This window comes from Ictidomys tridecemlineatus, chromosome 5, assembly GCF_052094955.1.
Source record: "Ictidomys tridecemlineatus isolate mIctTri1 chromosome 5, mIctTri1.hap1, whole genome shotgun sequence".
Lineage (NCBI taxonomy): Eukaryota > Metazoa > Chordata > Mammalia > Rodentia > Sciuridae > Ictidomys > Ictidomys tridecemlineatus.
Window position 1 is genome coordinate 27233626 of NC_135481.1, and position 22575 is coordinate 27256200.

The window sequence follows — 22575 nt, forward strand, 5'->3', positions numbered from 1 at the left end:
TAGGCTTATGTCAATTGTTAAATAAATACTTTTTTAATGATTAATCCTAAATCCATAGTCAAGTACAGAAAAGTTCCCCACATTATTCATATTTCTGATCTTGTGTTCTTTTAAGTAAGGTTAGTTTATTAGCATTTATATTTATGAGTTCTCAAAGTATCCATCAGCACAATTATCTCAAATAGTGCCTTTCCAGCAGATCAAGCCTACTTTCAAATATATTGAAAGAGGAAAGTGGTTTAAAATTCTTTAAAAATAAAGTGGTAAATTAAAATAAAGTACTAAAACAAAAGTAACTGGCTTTATAAAATGTGAAGTTCTTTGTACCAGCTGGAGTTTCAGTATTTCACACAGAATTATAGAACATTTATAGATCTGTAATGCAAGTAATAATAATTATATGGACAAACTGAAAAATAATGATCAAGGGCCCCAAATAGAACTAAGCTAGTTTCTTATCACCTATGGTTCACAAGATTCTTGTTCTAGTCCTTCAGATTATTTCAACATAGATAAAATAACTTTTAAAGATCTATGAATGCATAGATTGCCTTGAGGAATTAAAAGAATATTACCAAAGTGCAAAAAATTGGGGTCTACAAAGTGTATGAGAGTGTCATGTTTTCTATGGATTCTAATTTTGGCTACCCAGAAGGCAAATATCTCCAGGTAGCTAGCCTCTATCCTACACTACACAGAGTTCCTAAGATTTGGACAGGGCTTACTTCATCCCCCAGTGCAGGGCCAATATGAATTGAGACAACTGGCCCATCTCTTTTCCCAGGCTACTGTGATTATCTTAGGAATGGTGAAAACACTCCCTCAGAGCCAATGATTTACCAGGAGATTTTCCTCAGATTCCTGATACTAATATGAGTGATTTTTTTCCCCACAAGATTTGAAGTTCATAGGATGTAAGAGCAGAAACAACCATCTTACAACCAGGAAGGAAGGTTTGTAGTGATAATACATCAAACAAGGAGAAGGGCAGAGTTGAGAGAAAATAACCCCATCTTGGAACATTGATAGAATCCCTAATCAATCAGTCTTGGAAATCAATGTTAGCACTGAACTATAAAATTTCATGCAACAATAAATCCCCTCTTTGTTTATGTCAGCTTGGCTTCTATCACTTGAAATTGAAAACATTTTAGCTGATATAACATTCAACTCAGGAAACTGAAGCCTGGGGAGAAGGAATGTTTCATAATATCACACAGATGCTAGACACGCAGTCAGGGTCATCTCTTTTATAATGAGACCTATGCTGCTTCACCTTCATGGTTCTATATGAGAAACTTTGACACTGTATAAATCCATTTTTCAAGCAGGGTCCAGAAATCCCAGAGAGGTAATAAAAAGAATAAAGAGAAATACAAGAGGAAAAAAAGTTTAGTAGTAATATCTACCTTCTATCTTCCTTCTTAACTATCAGTAGCCCTGAATGAGAAAAATTTTAGGTGTTGGTTATGCCTTCTCTATGGATTATTGATTTTAAGTTTTTTTTAATTTTTCCTGAGGAAGGGAGACGATATTAATGATACAACTGGATACTGAAATTAGAAGTATATATTTTACCTTGGTAAATAATTATGCAAATTTATTACTCTCCCACTGAGTTGTAGATATAAAACAATACCAATAATATATAACTATGAGCTACCAGCTGGGGACAAATGAAGTGGCATACTCCTTGCAGTTGTCAAGCAAAGATGATATATAAATTATATTATTTATTTCTACAATCCTATGGACCAAATGTTAAGCTTCTCTGTGTTTTAAAATGCCACATATAAAAATTGGAAAGGTTAAATGCTTTGGCCCATGTCATAAATTTAGATAAATTTGAACCAAGGGAGTCTGTTCGTGCTACCCATTCTCTAGTGAGTAAAGAAAAAACAATATGCATTTTAACCAGCTAAGTTCCTATCCTAGGGAGATAGGGACTGAGTTTCCCTGTATAAATTTCAAGTTTGGGGAATTCCAAGTGATAACCAAGGGAAGGTTATTTCATCAACAAATCCTCACTTAATTTAACGGGATTGAACATGTCCACAAGTTCATTTTTTGCTTTGATGAGTTTTGCTTTCTTTTATTGTATTTTTTGGCTGTAAGACTTCTCTAAGCTTCAGAGGATTTCTATGTAGTGTTCCATTTTGCTTTTATGCATACAAAGCAGTTTAATATATGAAAGAAAATATGTTCTCTAATAATTTGGTGCAAAAGCAATAATGCTAATGGCTATAATGCAAAGTTAGAAATTCTCAGTGCAGATTGTGAGATCACAGACACACATCTTTCTAATCCCAACATGCTAGATATCCTTATAAGCAGGAGAATGTGTTTTTTTTTTTTTTTTTTTTTTTTTTTTTTTTTTTTTGCAGAGCTGTAGTTAGTTCATTACTTTTCACAGGAAACCAGTTTCTTTATTCTTATTACCTTCAGTTTGGATAACTGTCCAAGATCTTTAGCTGCAATGAAAATCATCTGAGGTCCCTAAAAACATACAAGAGAAAATGAAAGATGACTCAGTCTTCAGATTGTCAATGTTAGTCACAGTAGAAAAGTAGTAATTAGACCATTTTCTTTATTTCCCTTAGAATGTTTGTGGCTTCTATATCCAATGCAGTTAATTAGTCTATTTAAATGGGACAAAGATACCTAGTAACTTGCCAGCACAGCAGACCTCAGAGGTGCCCCACTTCTGAGAGTCTTAGGTTTGGGTTACTGAATGGATTGCAGTAACAATCCTGAAACTAACACAGCCAGTTTAAGGTAGCACATGGACTGGACGTTTTTAGTTGTCACTCTCTTACTCCAATCCCCACAAATAAATCTATACAGGGCTGAAGAAGGTGGAGCTGAAATGCTGTCCAACCTATCAGAGACCTGCTTCTTGATCTCTTCCTCAGCTGGAGGCTTTCTCTAGAACCCTCAAAACTTGGGGAAGAGAATTTGTAAAACACTGGAATAAACAATCCAAAGCAGTGGAATGAAACAGTGGAGGTATGTCCAGTGGCACATGTAACTACAAAAGTACCAAATTTTGTGAAGTTCTTCAGTGGTTTGGAATATTCTCACAGTAAAGAAAATCAGCTATTCTGGACCATTATTCTCTATGTTTTGCTTTCTCTCTTCCCTCTTCCTCTTTCCTCTCTCCTTTCTACTCTCTCCTCTCTCCTCTCTCCTCTCCCCTCTCCTCTCCTCTCTTCTCTTCTCTTCTCTCTCTCTCTCTCTCACATCATTGGGGAATTAAAGACTACAAGGTTCTTGAAAACAGCAACCATGACCCATTTTGCTCATATTTTATAATAAGTATGTAGCACAGTGCATAGTACATTCTAGAAGCTCAAAGGATATTTATTAAATGTATCTATGAGTAAATGAATAATATAGGTTCCCACTTGTAGATATCAATGCTAGGGAAAATTCACATGGTGATGAGCTTTTTTAGGAAAGTCCTAATATAGAGAATAAAATGTTATATAGAGCATTTCTGCTGTAACATGACATACATATTCTTGAAAACCCTCATATGCTTCAAAATTGGGCACAAAAACTAGTAAGGTTTATGTGCAAAATGGTAGTGGAAAAAACAATAAAGCTCATAAAATTTTGTTATCAAAATAATAATTGATTCTTTAAGACATTGCTTAGACAGCTGGAAATGAGCTCAGTAAGGCTGATGGCTGCCTCAGGGATATTAAAAATGTAAAACAAAGAACAAGAAGACAGTAGTATACAACTGTGGGCTGAGGTAATGCCCATGCAAGTAGGTCTCTGAACACAGGAGACCTTCTCTGAGAAAGACTATGTGCAGGGAAACCATGCCCCCCCCTTTTTTTCCTTCTTCTTCTTTGAATAGGTCTACGCAGTAGCTGAGGTGGGAGCTCTTTCTTTTCTGTTGAAGTTATACTTCTTCTATAATATTTCTGAGCCTCTGACCAAGGGAAATTTACATATAAAACAATTTAACTTTCAGATTATACTGATATAATTCTCCTATTGATTAGTTGTATGAAAGTTAACTGGTGTTATGGTATTATAGGAATATATTCCATATTGCATCAAAATAAGATGTGTGTGTGTGTGTGTGTGTGTGTGTGTGTACTTATATACATGAATTGGACACCCATAAATACAGGCTATAAATGATTAAATGACACATTCATAGCATTAAGCAAAACTAAAAGTACTTTATATTTTATCACTCACTGGTAGTAAATCAATAAAAGCATATTTATATTTTCATCATGATATACTTTATAAGAAAATATTTTTTGCACATATAATTCCACTTGAGATATGTGGACTGAGTGTACATGACTAATGGTGTCAATAGTATTTTAGTTTTGTTTATAATTACTTATTATGTGAATATCCTCAGTCACAGAAAAAAATCAATTACTCCATAACAAGTACTTGTTAGGTTATTTTTTCCCCTTACTTTTATTAGGATATGTGACCTGAAATATCTGGCATACTGTGTAGCCACTTGACCATTGTCTAACTTTACTGCCAATTGATCCCTCAGGTTCTCTTTTATTTTACTGTGTGTAATACAATGACATTCTTCAAATCCAGTTAGAGCAGTCTATTCTATTATTCTCCAAGTCGAGAGGTAATAGATGAAAGCAGAAAGAGAAGGTGAAAAGATCCCAGGTTGTAGTATTGGAATGATCTTCTAAAGCTATAAAATTAAAGAAAGAAACATAATGGCTACTGTGTCTCTGCGTGGACACAGTAAAAATAATCAAAAATCATATATGTAAACCAGACAACGTACCAATGGAACTTGGATACACATTTTTAAAGAGAAGTTTTGAGTGACAAGCAAGTGTGGTGCTTGATTCCTATTACCACTATTTAAAACTTATTTGGCTGAAAAAAAATGTAATTTGATAAAATTTGTGATAAATTGCATACCAAACTCTCTTTCTCAAAAATGGATTTAAATAGTACATCATCTGGATCAAAAGCACTCATTTTTTTTTTTTTAAAGAAGACAATTAGATTTGTTTTTAAAACTACATTTTAAATACTTACTGTTTGGTCTGTCAAAGGAGGGAGAACAATTTGTTTTTCTATTTTGTTAAGAACTAGTTTCCATAGTTCTTTCAAAACTCGCTTCAGGACTGTTTTCTCACAGATTTTTGCCGAAAGACTTAATCTGAATAAAATAAAACACACACTCATAAATGTACCAACTTACTCTATGAATCAGAAATTCCCATTAACTACCAAGATTCAAATACCTGAACAGGCCTTGATAATTTTCAAATGGTGAATTCCATTTACTTCAAAAGATTCATAATACCAAAGTATTTTAATCATATTGCACATTAGGTAATTCATTATATTTGGTAGAAAATGAAATCTGATAATTTGTTTCCTTAAATTGTTTCCTAAATTAACAGGCTTCAGACAGGAAAATACTGTCCCATGTACATCAATACACATTTAAAGACAAAAGATCCCTTTTATTTGTATATAAAATCAGTTCAGCCAAGAGCAATTTCTGAGATCAGTTACCAGGGTTTGGTGTGGGGCTGAGAAGAAGATAATAGAACCAATATTTTTCACCCACCAGATGGCAGACCCCTGAGGGATATCCTTGGAACTTTATCTCTGCTACTTTGAAAACCATTGTTCAAGGGGATCATTTCTAGTTTGCTGATGAAAATTTATAGTATAGACAACGTAGAAACCAGCAGATATGTCATGGCAGAATGACAAATGTGATCTCCAGAGAGACTTAGGATTATGTGAGATAAAACAAATATGCCAATTTTGCTGCAGACCTGTCATTTCTACTTTCTAAAGGTCTGAATTTAAGAAATAATCTGTTTATGTATTCAGCAGAGTAAACAGCCCTGCTCAGGCTGGAACCAGAACAGAACTAAAATCAGTGACATGTATGTGGCTCTTCATGGGGTTTCTGCTAATTGGAAATGGAGTTTACAGCTCATTTTATGTACTGGTGAGAGCTTAATGGAGAAGGTGAAACCGTAAAAAATAAGATGTTTTATTTACAGAGGCTGCACAAAGGCAGAGAAAGCCTATGCATTTATAATATAACGTGATTTCTAAGGGGATTTTCTCTAAACCACCCTAAAGACTCTCAGTCCCCTATTGTTTGTTTTGAAAATACAGGGGAAACCTCCTCGTAACTGCTTCCTTAATGTAGTCAGAGTTAACTGATTTGATATGCAAACCAGAAAGCTAGTATTTTATGACCTGAGCTACCTATATTGGCTGAACACAGAGCCAATTAACCATATGTTTTTCAAATGCCATATATTTAACTGGTGTTATGGTAGAGATGTGAGGTGTCCCCCAAAAGCTCATGTGTGAGACGTGCAAGAATGTTTAGAGGTGAAATGATGGGGTTATGAGAATCTTAACCTCATCAGTGTGTTAATCTCCTGATAGAGATTAACTGGGTGTAACTGTAGGAGGGTGGATTATACCTGGAGGAGGTGGGTCATTGGGGGCCTGACTTTGGGTCATATATTTTCTCCTTGTTGAGCAGAGCTCTTACTCTGTGTCCTGGTTGCCATGTTTTGAGCTACTTTCCTCCACTACTCTTTTACCATGATGTTGTGCCTCACCTCATACCTCAAGGAATGAAGCATAAACTTTTCTCCTCTCAAATTGCTCTTGTCAGGTCTTTTTTTTTTTTTTTTTTTTAATAACAGCAATGAAAAAGCTGACTGAACTAACTGGCAATAGAGTTGTTTCTTGTTATATAGTTGGTGATATTTGTGTAAAAACTTACCCAGATGTTTTCCCTCCACCTGGAATGCCTATCCCTCATTTCCATACATTCAGATCCTGTTCACCTTCAAATTAACCAACCCAAAGGACATTTCTACTTATTCTAAAGAGACGATCATTTTATCCCTTATTATGTTTATTTGTGTAACTTTTTTATTCCTCTTCCTAAACTATTAGCTCTTTGAAAACAAAATCAGTAGCTGACTTTTAAATATCTTCTCTAACCAGTGGCTTTAAACTTACACATTCTGAATTAGTTCTAAAAATTTCTGCAACTTTCCATGTCTCATATATGTTTTTCAAAAAAATTTAAATCACTCACAAAATTTTAAAGCTCATAGATTCTTTTCTGTCTTTATACATTATCTATTTCCACTAAAAATTACAAAAAGTGACATATACGATGATAAAATAAAGTATAATTTAAAATACAAAATTAAGACTAAGTAAAATAAGCATCTAAATGCATGGAAAATAAGGGTCAATCCACTTTTTCAATTACCCTACTATACAGGTGGTGAAATGGATTCTGTCTTTCTCTATTTCCAGGATTATGCAAAACCATATACCATTTGAGGAGCATAAAATTCGAAATCTCTGTGCCTCAGAACAACAACCCTCTTAGCTACCAATATTTATTTCTTCTAATTTTTTCCCTTTCATGTACAAAGTTGTTATTTTTTTCTACCTAGTAAAAAAATAAAGTGTTGCTCTTTAATGAACACATTTACTTTTACAAATATCTTTTTAAAGCTGTTGTGCATAGGAGAAATAATATTTTGTAAGGCCTCATCAGTCAAGAAAATTAAGTAAAGATAATAAGTAAAGGCAATAAGTAAAGATAAAGGTGGATAGAAAACTTACGTTTTGTCTAAGAAGTCCATAAGCGGTCTTAAAACAATCTCTGCATCCATTGCTGCACTATTCTTATTAGATGTGCTATTTCCATTTGCTCTCATTTGATTTAGTTCAAAACTCATCTGTTTTATGCATTCTTCAATTATAAGCTGGAAACTAAAGAAAAACAATATAAATTCTGGAATAAAAGTAAACATTTTTCTTGGGCTGTTTTAATTCTACCATGAGGATCTGTTTCAAATAGCACGAATTCTCTTGTTCATTAGTTCTGAAACTTAATTTCAACTGCAAAAAAAAAAATGGTTACAATGTAAGCTCACTTGGTACCATTATATGTGAATCAGACTAAAGTGAAACTTTTCAAGTTGAATTAATTCAAATAGGTTCTTCAGCCTCTATCTCTGACAGTAACAGCTATTATGGTTTTCTGAGTGTTTTTTTTTTTTTTTGGAAAAACGTTCCTCTAGACAGACTGTTGACGTTGGCATGCACCTTCTTCACTTGCTTTTGGTAACTCCACACTCTGCTGGCTTTCTACCACCATCACCGGCTGCTCCCTCTCAACTGCCTGACTTCTACCCACTGGAGTAGGATTGCCATATTAAATCAAATAAGAACATAGGGGACCTAATTAAATTTGAATTTCAAATAGTAAATATTTTTAGCATAAATCTGTCGATGTAATATTTGGGACAGACTACACTAAAAATTACTCACTGTTTATGTGAAATTCAAATTTCACTGCATTTTAACTGTTTACCCTACGCTGGGACGCTCCAGGCTTAATCCCTGGACCACTCTTCTCCCTCAACAATCACTCCCTTGACTATCTCATCTGGCTCCATGGCTTCCATACTACTTACTTACATACTGGTGATTCTTATGTTCACGTGTGCAGACCCAACTTACACCCCACACACCAGGCTGTTTTATTAAACTGGCTATGCAAATTTTCCACTTGGAAATCTGATTTCCCTATACCCAGAAGCCAGTCTGTCAACACACTGTGTCCTAAATCTAAAGACTTTTTCCTTCCAAACACTACTTACCCCCACACCTTTCACCTAAACTGGCATGGTGATTTTTCTAAGTCTCTTTCTGTTCAACCCGCTATAGTTATCTTTTTAAAAATAGACATGATTGTGCTCCCCCCTTGTTAAAAAATTGTCAATAGCTTCCAAACAAAATTGTAACCAAGTATAGAAACATTTCATAGACTATAAAGTCCAACATGACCTGGTCCTGGTGATCTCAACGATGTTGCTTATTGCCTCCTTTCTTTTAGCTTCACTGCAGTCCAGCCAAAGCCCTCTCTCTGGTGTCCTGGGATGCTCCAAAGAGCATGTTTACCATATGTCCACTGTTATGTGCCCTCTGCCAGGGAAATTCTCATGCTATTTTTAGTCTTTCATTTGGGGCATAAGCCAAATGGTTCTTTGGAGAAGTCTTCCATGAGTGTTCAAACTAAAATGGATTTCCCATCATTTTCATTCCTTAACTGTTTATTTTTCCTTCATTGTGTTGTCCATCATTTGACAGAATGCCTACTTTTAGTTTGTTTGCTGCCTATTGCCTCCACTAGGATAAAAGTTCCACAGGACCAGGGACTTTGTTTTGTTCAGTATTATTTGCACATACCATTCACATATTCAGGAAATGCAGGAACAGTAGTTAAATTTTTTTCAATATTGTATATTGAAAATTGCTAAGAGGACAGATTTTTCAATAAAAGTTTCTCAATATACATACAACTGACAACCCTGTAAAGGTGACACATGTGTCCATTAGCTGGAATGTTGTGATCATTTCATAAGATTATTCATCTTAAATGTATACAATTTTTACATGTTGATGATATCTCAATAAAGCTATGTAAAAAATAAATATTGGCTAAATGTACCAATGGATGATCTCCTTTCACCTGCCTTGACTGCTCACCACTCTCAGGATTTAAGCAAGTCTGTAAAGAGTAACCCTTTGTGCTGTTTTTCTTCTCTATGTCCTCAGTATCAGTTTTGGTGGTTCTTACCTAAGCAGCAGCAAGTAGTAAGAGATTTAAGTAGTGGAGACTCTTAGCCTCATTGTTTAGATATTTCCAACAATACCTCCATGTTTCTGATAATAGGAGTAATTGTAAGTATATTCAGATACACACACACACACACACACACACACACACACACAATTACTTAGGAGAATGGGAAAGCTTGGGAAATGGCCAAATCACTGCAATGATAATGAGAAGCAGGAATTCCAGTCAGTATTTTAAAGTACTGAGAGCAAGTCAGTCCCATTTTTCTTCCACATACAATGATTTTAATTTTATTTGAAAAGTATAAATTACCCAAATTTTATATAGAAGTTTAGGCTTTTTCACTATATAATGTTTTCATTATGAATTAAACAAAATATGCATGTTTATTCATGTACACCCATTTTATAAATACTTAATAAATATCTACTGTGTGCCAATCACTATTTTATGTGCTGAGAGTACATCAATTAATGAAATAGGCAGAAGTACTTGTTCCTATAGCATATATGAGACCTTACTTTGTTTTTTAGTTCTTGCTTTTACCTAGTATGATGAATCTTTAATAGATTTTAAATTAAACAACTTGGATGTCTTTCTTGTTCCTAGTTCTTTAGTAGCAGATTTTTAAGCACATTGGTCCATAATCTGGGGCATATATTCAAGACCTGATTCTACTTCTACCATTATGTTTGGCTTGTCTCCCATCGTTTTTTTTTTTTTTTTTAATTGTTGTGGGGATTGAACCTAGGTATATTTTATCACTGAGCTATGTCCCCAGCCTCCTCTCCCCCCCCTTTTTTTGAACAGTTACTGTCTCACTAAGTGGCTATAGTGGGCTTCCAATCTGTCATCTGCATGACTCAGCCTCTCTAGTCTCTGGGATTACAGGTGTGCACCACCATGCCCGGCCAGTCTCCATCTTTGGATCCTGACTTCTCCTTGGTTTTCTGTACTGTTGAGAACATCATTCTTACCCCTCTAGACTTGCCATTTGTATTGGTTCCTTGATCTTTGGATCTCTGCTGAACCCTCTGGGTATGACTCATTTCTTATCTATCTTTATGGTTATCAGGTTTCATGGAATAAGCTCTTCTAAGCTCTTATTCAGAGGAATTAATCCTGGCTATTTGGCTTTTATCTGGCTGCACCTGTGTCTGTTCTCTTATCAGGTAGCAGTTGCAAGGGAGGGAGGAAAAGGGAATGGTAGGGAAAGTGGGCAAGGTCTGGGTCTTTGTGGTGATATGCGTACTTAATGGGGCTAATGGAGTAGACACTTGACAGGCTAGAAATGAAAGGCAAACAATATTAGAAATTTCTAACAAGTTGATTTTCCACTAGGTCATCAATGATCCTGATGGCTTTAATAAGAATTATCTTTTAAATAACTACTTTCTTTTGCAAAATTCTCAAAATCAAGGCATGGGGATGAGATGATAGACTGAGCAGAGAGCATAAAATTTATGTTTCAAATATGTGAAAAGTAGGTTCTTAAACAGATCTATATTGTAAACTCAATCATAAGCCAGCTCTGAGTGTGGGATCAAGCATATGGAAGAAGTATTCTCAGTATTTCATGGACAATACCACTCTATGATTACAAGAGACCAGGGTAAACAAACACCTGCATTTCACCTAAAAAGCCTTTGTCTCTATCAATTGTTTTAGTAAATTCACCAAAAAGTTCTTTCCCTCCCTCCCTCCCTCCCTCCCTCCCTCCCTCCCTTCCTTCATTCCTTCCTGGTTGGAAAAGTTTTTATTAACTAGCTTGAATAGAAGTAGTGCCACTAAATAATAAAAGACTTTGCTAGCACCCAAGGAGTCAAATACTCAGAAGAATTCGTATGAAATATTCCTGAGTCCTCTGTATATTTAATTCAGCCAGCCTGTGGTACTAAAGGTATCAGTAAGAAAGACACAGTAAAGAAACAAACAAAAAATTGAAAAATATGCGTGTAAGCAGAAATCTAAGTGGCACAAGTTTTGAAAATTTTAAGAACATCTTTAATAAATCACTGAAGTGAACTCCTGTAGTCATGCATCAGGAACCCAGTTACCCATGTTTCAAATGTGTGGTTTGGCTCTTCTCTGGCTTTACGGCAATGTCATCCTAGCTTTACGTCAATATCATCCTAGCTGGTATATATAATAGAATAATTGATTATTTTTCTTAATACTATAAAATCAAACTGATTTTTGAGGTTAATTATGTACTTATTTTTAAAGTTTTATATTGCTAATTTAGACCTGAAGAAGGGTCAGTTGAGACTGAATTTATCTAGTTTGGCTTTGCAACAAATCACACTGATCACTGTGGACTTGCCATCCATTGCACGTGTGATGTATCATAGCAACGGGCATATAATAATTATTCTTTTTATAAGGAAAGTGTGACATATGGCCTGTTTACTCTAATAATCCGAATAGCCCTAAATGAATGAAATGCTAAATTATTTTCTATACTTAAAAAATAATGAAGGAATAGGTCATGGGTAGCCAGGGGTTTCAATATCTAGGCTAAAATATCTGAACTCATACAACTAAAACACTTCAGATGCCCTTCTAATAGCCCCACTCCTTCTTTCAGAATTGACATCTGTCCTTTTTTTTTTTTTCAAATCTGAATTCATAGGTTAGCCTTTGCAAACAAAAGATTCTTCCCTTTCAAAAAAAAAATCAAAATACCAGAAAAAGCACTTTTACAAGGAGTAATTTAGTATGCTTTATTTATATTCTAGTTCTGTTTATTTCTTGTGAAATTCTGAACACTTTTCTAGCTAATCTTGACTCGTTTTTTCTCACCCTAACTTTGCTAAACAATCCCTCCTATTGCTTGTAGCCAAGGTAACATTATTTCTGTTAACCACCCATTAATGTACAACCAAATCAGAGGCAAGTCAGAAATGGCTGAGCCAAAGCCCCATCACTAAGTGTCAGAGCCAGTGACACCCCACATTTGTGAACAACTGCTGCCTCTCCAATTCCAGGTACAACTACCTTCTTGTTGCCGATTAACATTCAGGCCAAATAGGCAAGGTCTTGCAGATCAGCTAATAGAACTGAGCAGAGGCATCAACTACCCTAATCTCCCATTTGGCTTGAGTCTCCTGCTCAGCACCAGAGCTGTGAAGGTCGGCTCCATAAGGACGACACCACTTGGCTAAAGGAGTTGTTAACACAACTCTGATTATCAAGAGAAGGATAAGTATTTTTTTTAACTGTGTTTTATTCTTGTATTTGAGGGGAAAAAATGATGTTTTCAGTGTTGCTTCTGTTTAGTCTTTCTGATTAAAAAAGGCATTGGTAATGAACAAATGTATCTCTCCACAACATGTTAAGTAATGAGTAGTGTTTAAAGAGATAGTCCCTGCCATCGAAGAAACCTTTATACTTTCATTGGAAAACTGAACACATAGTTTAAGTTGGTAAGTCAGCATGTATTGAACTAATATTTAAATCAAATTCTATAGTAAATTAATGAACTTCTTCAAAGATGTATTTGTTTCTATCTGTTTTAACATTTGATAATGAGATGCTTCTTGCACAGGACCAAAATCAAATTTGTTTATGGTGAACTTCTCTTGCTTTATAACCATACCATGTTCAGATTAAGTTGAATTTTTTTTAATATGGAGAAAATGTAGATATGTCAGTAGTTTCCAAACTTCTGCCTATGGGAGAGTTGCAATCAGATTCCTAAGCCCTTAAAATGGAGAATCTTGACTTCATTTGATACAGGGTTAGGGATTCAAGCATTCTGAAGCACAACCACATCGACATGTATGCCAGGAGCACAACCTGTATTTTTTCCTTCCTCCTTCCCTTTCTCTATATTTTCAATAGCCAATTGCCAACCTCTACATGCTGGGATTGCAGACAGGTATAAGATATGATTCCAGCCCTTAAGGAGCACAGAAGAAAGTGATGGAAACTAGACCAGTAAATTGAAATGTAGAGCACAGTGTTGCAAGTGGTACCCAAATGAAAGATAACTAGAGTTCTGGGGATCATTCAGCATGGCATCACTATTAGAGGGAGGGGTCACAAAAGAGTTTTCAGAGGAGGCTATACTTATATCAGGTTTGGAAGCTAAAAGGATTTAGTCAGAGGAATATCACTGAAGGCATGAATATTACAAATTAAATCTAACACATTTAGATAATAACTACTCAGGCCACTTACCTTTCTCCATATGTGACACTGAGCTCATCCAGAACCCCACTGAGTTTAACTTGAAGTTCTTTTAGAATGGTACTAGCTTCAGGATCTAGCTGCAGAAAGATCATAAACAATGTTACTTTGGAGTTTTGAGAATTATGCCTTTGTTTCTATTAGAAGCATTTTCTTCTTATATTCAAACAACACATACATAATTTTCCCTCTTTTTTTGCCTTTGAAATCAAATCAAAAAGTTTAGGAAATTTTGAAGAATAGGGGAGGGAGTTCTTGCATATGAAAAATTTATTGAATTGCATGGCATGCTTACAAATAAGGCTAGAGAGCAAAGTTTTGTTGATTACAGCAATGGGATTCAAGACAAGACCAAAACATCATCCAGAGTACTATATTTTCCTAATTTAGAAAGCCTAACATGTTATACAGTAGTTAAATATATGTGTTGCTTCAAAATATATTTTAGTTTTCAATATCACTGTAAAGCTTCAGACCCACTAGAAATATAAATTCAGTTAAAAGTTAACTTTTGAGAACATGTTGAGTATACCTAATCCAAAATGCTTGAGACCATAAATGTTTCAGATTTCAGAGTTTGTCATATTTTAGAATATTTGCTTAGACTTTACTGTGTTAGCATTTGTTATCCCAAATTTGAAACTTGGAATGCTCCAAAATCTAAAACTTTTTGAGTACTGTCATGACACTCAAAAAATTTTGAGCTTGGAACATTTTGGATTAGGGATGCTAAACTTGTATTCATATTGCTCATTCTTGGAAAGTATATTTTCCCAACTTTAGAATTTTAAATTAATGGGAGAAACAAACTTTCTACATACTTCCATGTTTTTCTGGAGTTAATAGGTCTGACTTCACCTCCATGGTGTCATTTGTAACTTGGAGTTCAAGATTCAAATCTTAACATTTTATTTTTTCTTCAGGACCTCAATTATTTGGAATTTAGAGATAATCTCATAAGCAAATTTGGGGGTAAAAGAAAAATAATCAAATCAAGATAATTTAATTGTGATGCTCACTTATAAGTGCAAAGTTTAGAAGACCATTTTTCTTTTTATCTTATTGTTCTTAAAATATTGTTAGTAAATATTACCAAATAGCTTACTGTAAGTAAACACAAACAATAGACTACCAATCTTCTAGCTTGAATTTATTTTTACAATTAACATGTAAGTTCAACACATACTTTACCAAGTATGTAGAAAATCATGTTTTTGTTTGTAAACAAAATGAAAACTTTATAATAGATGTATTGTATCAAGCAGAGAGAAATTCATGTGAAAGGCAACCTGGAATATTCTCTGAAATTAAAATGCAAGTCAATCTTCCTTCCTTTATCCTTCAGAAATCTAGTTTGCTACCATTAATATCTATAGTTCTTACACAAGCTGATCTACTGAAAAGAAATGGAAGGGATAAAGACAACTTTTGAAAGTAAAAAATTCAAGCATGGCTTACTGTAAATGAGACAATCTAAGAAGCATATCAAATAAATATAGGACCCAATGTCAGTTTAATCTCTTGGGACTTAGTCTAGGACCAAGAAGTTCCCCTAAGTTTACCTAAATTCTTGACCTAAATTCTATAATCCTCCAAGAGTACTTTATAATGCTAAGAAATGGTTAGGAGGAAGTATTATTCACATTCTTATCAGCTGGGTAGCTCTAGACTGTAGGAACATGACTAAAAACATTGAAATGAAAATCAAAAATTGCATTTGTCATCTGAGACTTTCTGATTATATCACATCAATCCTTGATGTCAGTTTCAACTCAACTCTAGGTAATTTTTAGGATTGCTCAGTTTCTGCCCCTCTAATCAGAGCCATCTGTTTTTTTGTTTTTTTTTTTTTTTTTTTTTTTTTTTTTTTTAGTATCAGATATGCTCACTGCCCTTGCACACAGACACACACACAAAGGCTGCCATAGTATAAGACTCTTTTGGGAATGGGAAAATTACAACACCTGGAGTCTCCATATATTCCAAGAGTTCTATTCAGGTATTATCAGCTGCAGGGCAGTGATGCTCAAAGGCAAATAGATGGTATGTACTTACTTTAAAAAACCTAAGACTGATAGTATTTAAACTCAATTAGCCTAACAAATCATGGCTTCTTAAACTTTAATGAAGAAAACATTTGTGGACTGCCTGCTCCAATCCTAGGGACCAATGCAAGCTGGAAATTTATTATTATATTTTCTTATTACTCCTCTAATTCCAAATTTAATTTGATTTCAATTGTATAAAAAGGTTGGAAAAATGGAATTAAGAAAGAGATTCCCATTTGGTGTTCTGCAGACTCTTTGCTCCCTGAAGTTATAGGTAGCAGTTCCCTGCTCACATTTCTGTACCTCAAAAGAATGGCTCTGAAAATAGAGATGGTGGAGGCAGGGGTGGGGGGAATGTGGGGGAGTTCTCATTTAAAAGATGTAATTAGAAACAATTCAAAAACCAAAACAAAACAAAACAAAAAGCTGGCTCTTTGAAAAAATAAATAAAATTGACAAACTCTTGGCCACCCTAAGGAAAAGAAGGAGAAAACTCAAATTACTAAAATTTGTGATGAAAAAGGAAATATCACAACAGATACTACTGAATACAGAAGACAATTAGAAACTATTTTGAAAATTTATACTCCAGTAAAATAGAAAACCTTGAAGACAACAACAAATTTTTAGAGGCATATAATCAACCCAAACTGAGTTAAGAGGACATACACAATTTAAACAGATCAATTTCAAGCAAGGAAATAGAAGATGCCATCAAAAGCCTACCACCAAAGAAAAGCCTGGGACCAGACGGATTCACAACTGAGTTCTACAAGGCCTACAAAGAAGAATTAATACCAACACTCCTCAAATTATTCCATGAAATAGAAAAGGAAGGAACCCTTCCAAACTCATTCTACAAAGTTAGTATTATCCTGATACCAAAACATGGTAGAGACACATCAAGGAAAAAAAAATTTCAGACCAAAATCACTGATGAACATTGATGCAAAAATTCTCAATAAAATTCTAGCAAACTGTGTATAAAAAATGTAAAAATATAGTGCATCATGATCAAGTGAGGTTCATTCCAGGGATGCATGTTTGGTTCAACAAATGGAAATCAATAAATACAATTCATCACACCAATAAATTTAAAGATAAGATTAATACGATTTTATCAATTGATGCAGAGAAAGCATTTGACAAAATATAGTACCCTTTAATGTTCAAAACACTAGAAAAACTAGTGATAGTAGGAACATGCCTCAACACTGTGAAAGCTATCTATGCTAAGCCCAAGGCCAACTTCATTCTAAATGCAGAAAAATTGGAAGCATTTCCTCTAAAAACTGGGACAAGACAGGGATGCCCTCTTTCACCACTTCTATTCAACATAGTCCTTGAAACTCTAGCCAGAGCAATCAGAGAGACAAAAGAAATTAAAGGGATAGGAATAGGAGAAGAACTCAAACTATCATTATTTGCTGACTACATGATTCTATATTTAGCAGATCCAAAAATCTCCACCAGAAAACTTCTAGAATGAATAAATGAATTCAACAAAGTATCAGGATATGAAAACAATACCCATAAATCAAATGTATTTCTATACATCAGTGATGAATCCTCTGAAAGAGAAATTAGGAAAACTATCCCATTCAAAATAGCCTCAAAAAAAAAATCTTGGGAATCAACATAACAAAAGTGAAAGCTCTCCATAATGAAAACTACAGAACATAAAGAAAGAAATTAAAGAAGCCTTTAGAAGATGGAAAGATCTCCCACACTCTTGGATAGGCAATATTAACATTGTCAAAATGGCCATGAAAGTGCAATACAATTCCAATTTAAATCCCATAGTCATTTCTTACAGAAATAGAAAAAGCAATGAAATTCATTTGGAAAAATAAGAGACCCAGAATAGACAAAGCAATCCTTAGCAAGAAAAGTGAAGCAGGAGGCATCACCAGAATTTAAACTATACTACAAAGCTATAGTAAGAAAAATTGCATGGTATTGGCACCAAAATAGATATGTAGACCAACGGTGCAAAATATAAGACACAGAGACAAACCCACATAAATACAGTTATCTCATACTAGACAAAGGCTTCAAAAACATATATTGGAGAAAAGATAGCCTCCTCAACAAATGGTCCTGGGAGAACTAGAAATCCCTAAATAGCAAAATTAAAATAAACCCCTATCACATGCACAAAACTCAACTCAAAGTGGACCAAGGACCTAGGAATTTGAACAGAGACCCTGTGCCTAAGAGAGGAAAATGTAGGCACAAATCTTTATCATGTCAGATTAGGCCTTGACTTCCTTAACAAGACAAATAAAGAGCAAGAAATAAAATCAAGAATTAATAAATGGGATGGACTCAAACTAAAAAGCTTCTTCTCAGCAAAAGAAATAATAAATGAGGTGAAGAGAGAGCCCACATTTTGAGAGCAAGTTTTTGCCACATGCATGTCAGATAGAGCACTAATCTCCAGGAAAGGAACACTTCTATCTGTCTAATATACTAGAGCTGCAACTTTACCAGGCCACTTCCTCATCTTTGCATCTCCCAAGTCTCCCTAGTGAGGGTGGTCATGGGACAATAGACAAAAAGAATGCCAGTGATCTCTCTAGATGACTGGATCTGGTTTTGTTCTTGTCTGGGTAGTATGCATTTTATTTATGTATTTAGGTATTGAGAATTGAACCCAGGGGTGCTTTACCACTAAGCTAGACCCCTACTGCACTTTGGTTTCTAAGAAGTTAGCTGACTAAAACAATCGAGTTTTGACCTTTGCTAAAAAATAAAACGAACAAACAAAAACTTTTCTAACTACTAGTTTACTCCTTCTCATGGAATTGCTTACAAAATTATAAGAATTAGTTTGTAGTACTTTAAGTTTCATTTCTATCATACACTATGAACTGATATTTATTGCTGTCACTAGACAGAAACAGGAGACCTGTACCTGCTGTTCATGTTTACTAATCCAACAAATGAGCAATTGACATCTCTACAATTATATACAATCAATCAACAAATATAAGAAAAAACGTTCAATATCTCTAGTAATTAGAGAAATGCAAAACAAAACTACTCTAGGATGTCATCTCATGCCAGTCAGAATGGCAGTTATCAATAATATAGACAACAATAAATGTTGGCAAGAATGTAGGGGAAAAGGCATACTCATACATTGCTGGTAGGACTGCAAACTGTAGTAACCAATCTGGAAAGCAGTATGGAGATTCCTTAGAAAACTTGGACTAGAACCACCATTTGACCTAGCTATCCCACTCTTTGGTCTATACCCAATGGACTTAAAATTAGCCTACTAAGTAATGCAGCCACATCGATATTTACAGCAGCTCAATTCACAATAGCTAAACTGTAGAAGCAATCTAGATGCCCTTCAATAGATGAATGGATAAAGAAACTGTAGTATATATACACAATGGAATATTACTCAACATAAAAAGAGAATAAAATTATGGCATTTGCAGGTAAATGGATGGAGTTGGAAAATATCATGCTAAGTAAGCCAATCCCAAAAAACCAAAGGCCAAATGTTCCTCGGTAAGTGGATGATGATTCATAATGGATGGGGGACATGGGAAAAATGAAAGAACTTTGGTGGGGTAAAGGGGAGGGAAGGGTGAAGAGGAGATATGGGGGTAGGAAAGATGGTGGAATGAGATGGACATGATTAACCTAGGTACACGTGTGAATGCACATATGGTGTGATATTACATCGTGTTCAACCAGATAAATGTAAAGTTGTGCTGCAGTTGTATACAATGAATCAAAGTCATTCTGCTGTCATATATACTTAATTAAAATTAAAAATGTGTATTTAGTGTTCATATTAGTTTTATGTACACACTAAGGTGGTTTGTCTACCTGTTAGTATAATAGCTTTGAAATTATAGAAATAAAGTTATGTAGGTGACTTGGATGAAATTGTTATTTTCCCATAAAACTATTGAATCTATCTTAGGTATTTGGTGACTCACAGTTCTTCTCAAATAACTGGTTATTACTTCAAAATCTGAAATTGTAAGATGACAATAATTTGAACATTTGATGACAGTTTTAATGCTTTGTTTTAATGTGTTTCTAAGTAGGTTCAAAGGGAACCTATTTGGTCATATAACCAGGTCAAATGAAAAACAAGCCAAAAGGGAAAATTTTAGATTCAATTTCTGATCCAAATAATACCATTAAGATAGGCACAGCAATTCTAAGGCCAATTGTATGACTCTTGAAAATTACATGTCTTTTGCAACAATGAGAAAAATGGCATGTATATCATATTTATCCAATTATAAAGTAATCTTGTTAGGCAACAAAATTACCAATACTCAAGTCTTTCTGCATTTCTACATGTGCCCAAATTACTCCTACAAACCTTCTAAAGTTTTAAGAAATAATAGAATGGGATTTAAGATTTTTTTGCCTAAATTACAAGTGGCATATTTTTAAAATTATTAGCTACTTTAAAAGAGTAAAAAGCTACATAATATTTCTCAGCAATTTTTGAAACATAGCCAACTTATGTGATAATAATAAAAATAAACTTGGGTTATTGTTTTATTACTTAAAGTTATTATTAAAAATAAAAGGAACAGAAAAAATTTTTAAGCATTTGAAAATCATTATAATCATTTATTCTATAGCATAGACAGAATTAGCATGTGTAACTCAACAACATAATTAGCTGGCTAAATAAACCAAGTTTCCATGTAAAGGGAAATACAGTCAATGACAATTTAAAGGTACTGGGTAAAATTCTAATTTATAATTTAAAGTTTCATTCCCACTTTAGGAAAGGTTTGGGAATTCTAAAATCTAGGCCAGTGAAGTATAGTTCTCATGAGTAAAATAAAACATAGTCATATATAGGTAGTCACTGAGCTTTTACACATTGTGCTTTTACCACTTTGTGCTTTTGAATATAAATAACTTGTCTAGGAAAGAGAGCAATAGGCAAGTTGTCTATTAAGTTCTTTTTTCTTAAGCCTCACTTTTTCTTTAAAATGTTTTGCAAATCTTCCCTCCAACATTCCTCCCTGTAATAGAAGCTTTAGCTTCTACATTAACTGTCCTTTTTTTCCCCTATTAATGTGCATATAGTGCTCTCATAACTATTTTCTTATAAGCCTATCTCTTCTATAGAATTTTACCTTACTTTTCTAGTATGGGTGTCTGTCCCAATGTCCTTCATGCTGAGGGATTTACCAAATGTTTGAGGAAGGAGTTGAGAGAAGACAGAAGCAGCTCTGTTCTCCAGAGGCTGCTTCTCCTGGGACAGATAACCTGGCATCAGCTATTAACAGAATCCCATTGCCTTTGAAATCAGTTATTTCCTTGCAACACCATATCCTGTATTTACCAAGTTAGCGTTTGTTTCAAATATTTGTGTTATTATTGCCAGACCATGTTAGATTATGCCCTGATATTTGTTTAGTTGAGGAAACATGATTACCAAACCAACTCTGTATGTGTTGTGTATGTGTGGGTTTTCTTTTCCAGCACAGATTGTTTCCTTATGGATCTAAAGAAAATATATCTTCTTTCACTTTCTTTGAACAGCAATTGCTAAATTGACCATCAAGATCTTGCTAGGGTTATTGGCAGTGGGCCGCAAAGTGGCATTGAGACTCTTCAGATATAGCGATACAAATTCTTGTAAAACAGACTTTACATGGAAGAAGTTAAAAGATCTTTAGTGTGAGTTTTCTTTCTTTTCCACAGTTTTTACTACTATCTCATTTCCTTTCTTTTCTCTAAGTTACTAGGCTGCCTGGCCTTGTGTTCAGCTTATCAGTATTAGGATGCTATTATCTGCTCATCTAAAGAAGTACAGATCAGGAAAGAAGGTTACTGCCTGGCCCTCATTTCCCTAGAAAATGGGCCTGATGTTTATACATTAAAAAGGGTTCATCCTTTTTAATATTTTTAAATTAAATTCTTTATTTTTTTGCATTAAATACTTTAATACTTTTGCATAAATTCTTTAATATTTTTGTATTAGATATTTTAACATTTTTAAATTAAATACTTTAATAAATGCAAATTTCATCCCTATTTCTATGAAAAAGAAAGCCTTATTTCTAAGAAAAATGTTTAATTTGAGCTCATGGTTCCTTCCAGGTTTTGTTCTATCCATTATCCCTTTCTCTTCATCTTCAATCCCTCTATTGTTTCTTGTATTGATGCCTCATCATATAAATATGCTCCAAAAACATTTATGTTAAAATAAAAAAAAACATTGAACAACTAATGACAGAATACTCCCCTCTCATTGATATGTAGCTAATATCTTGACCTTCAAACTGCTTAGGACATTTAGCACAAAATGTGTTGACTCCACATCCTTCTCTCTGAAATATTTTTAATCCTCTATGATGTGGCTTCTGCTGTGAATACACTACTGATATCGTCACATATAGATCACCAATGATCTCTTAATTGCCGAATGCAGTGGCCTTATTTATGCTACTCGGGCTTAAGTCACACTGTACTTTACTCAATTTCTCAAGCTCTTATTTTCTTGCTTCTCTGAAGATTTGTGTCTTGTGTTGCCTTAAGTCCTCTGTGTACCCCTGATATATTATTTTTCCTTTCTAGTCTTCTTTTGAATCTACATTTTCTCTTTGAGCAATCACATTCATGACTATGGCTTCAACTACCTGCATGCTTATGACTCCCAGATTTATT

The 22575-nt window shown here is 34.3% G+C and overlaps 1 protein-coding gene across 1 annotated transcript in view; it reads right to left on the reverse strand.

The window, feature by feature from the left end:
- Unc13c (unc-13 homolog C) overlaps nt 1–22575 on the reverse strand; it is a 576758-nt gene that overhangs the window by 73238 nt on the left and 480945 nt on the right. Inside the window, exons 24-27 of the mRNA XM_078049590.1 lie at nt 13850–13938; nt 7642–7791; nt 5047–5170; nt 2440–2496 (exon numbers count right to left, since the gene is read on the reverse strand). Of these exons, the coding sequence (XP_077905716.1) occupies nt 2440–2496; nt 5047–5170; nt 7642–7791; nt 13850–13938 (420 nt within the window). The remainder of the gene's footprint in view (nt 1–2439; nt 2497–5046; nt 5171–7641; nt 7792–13849; nt 13939–22575) is intronic.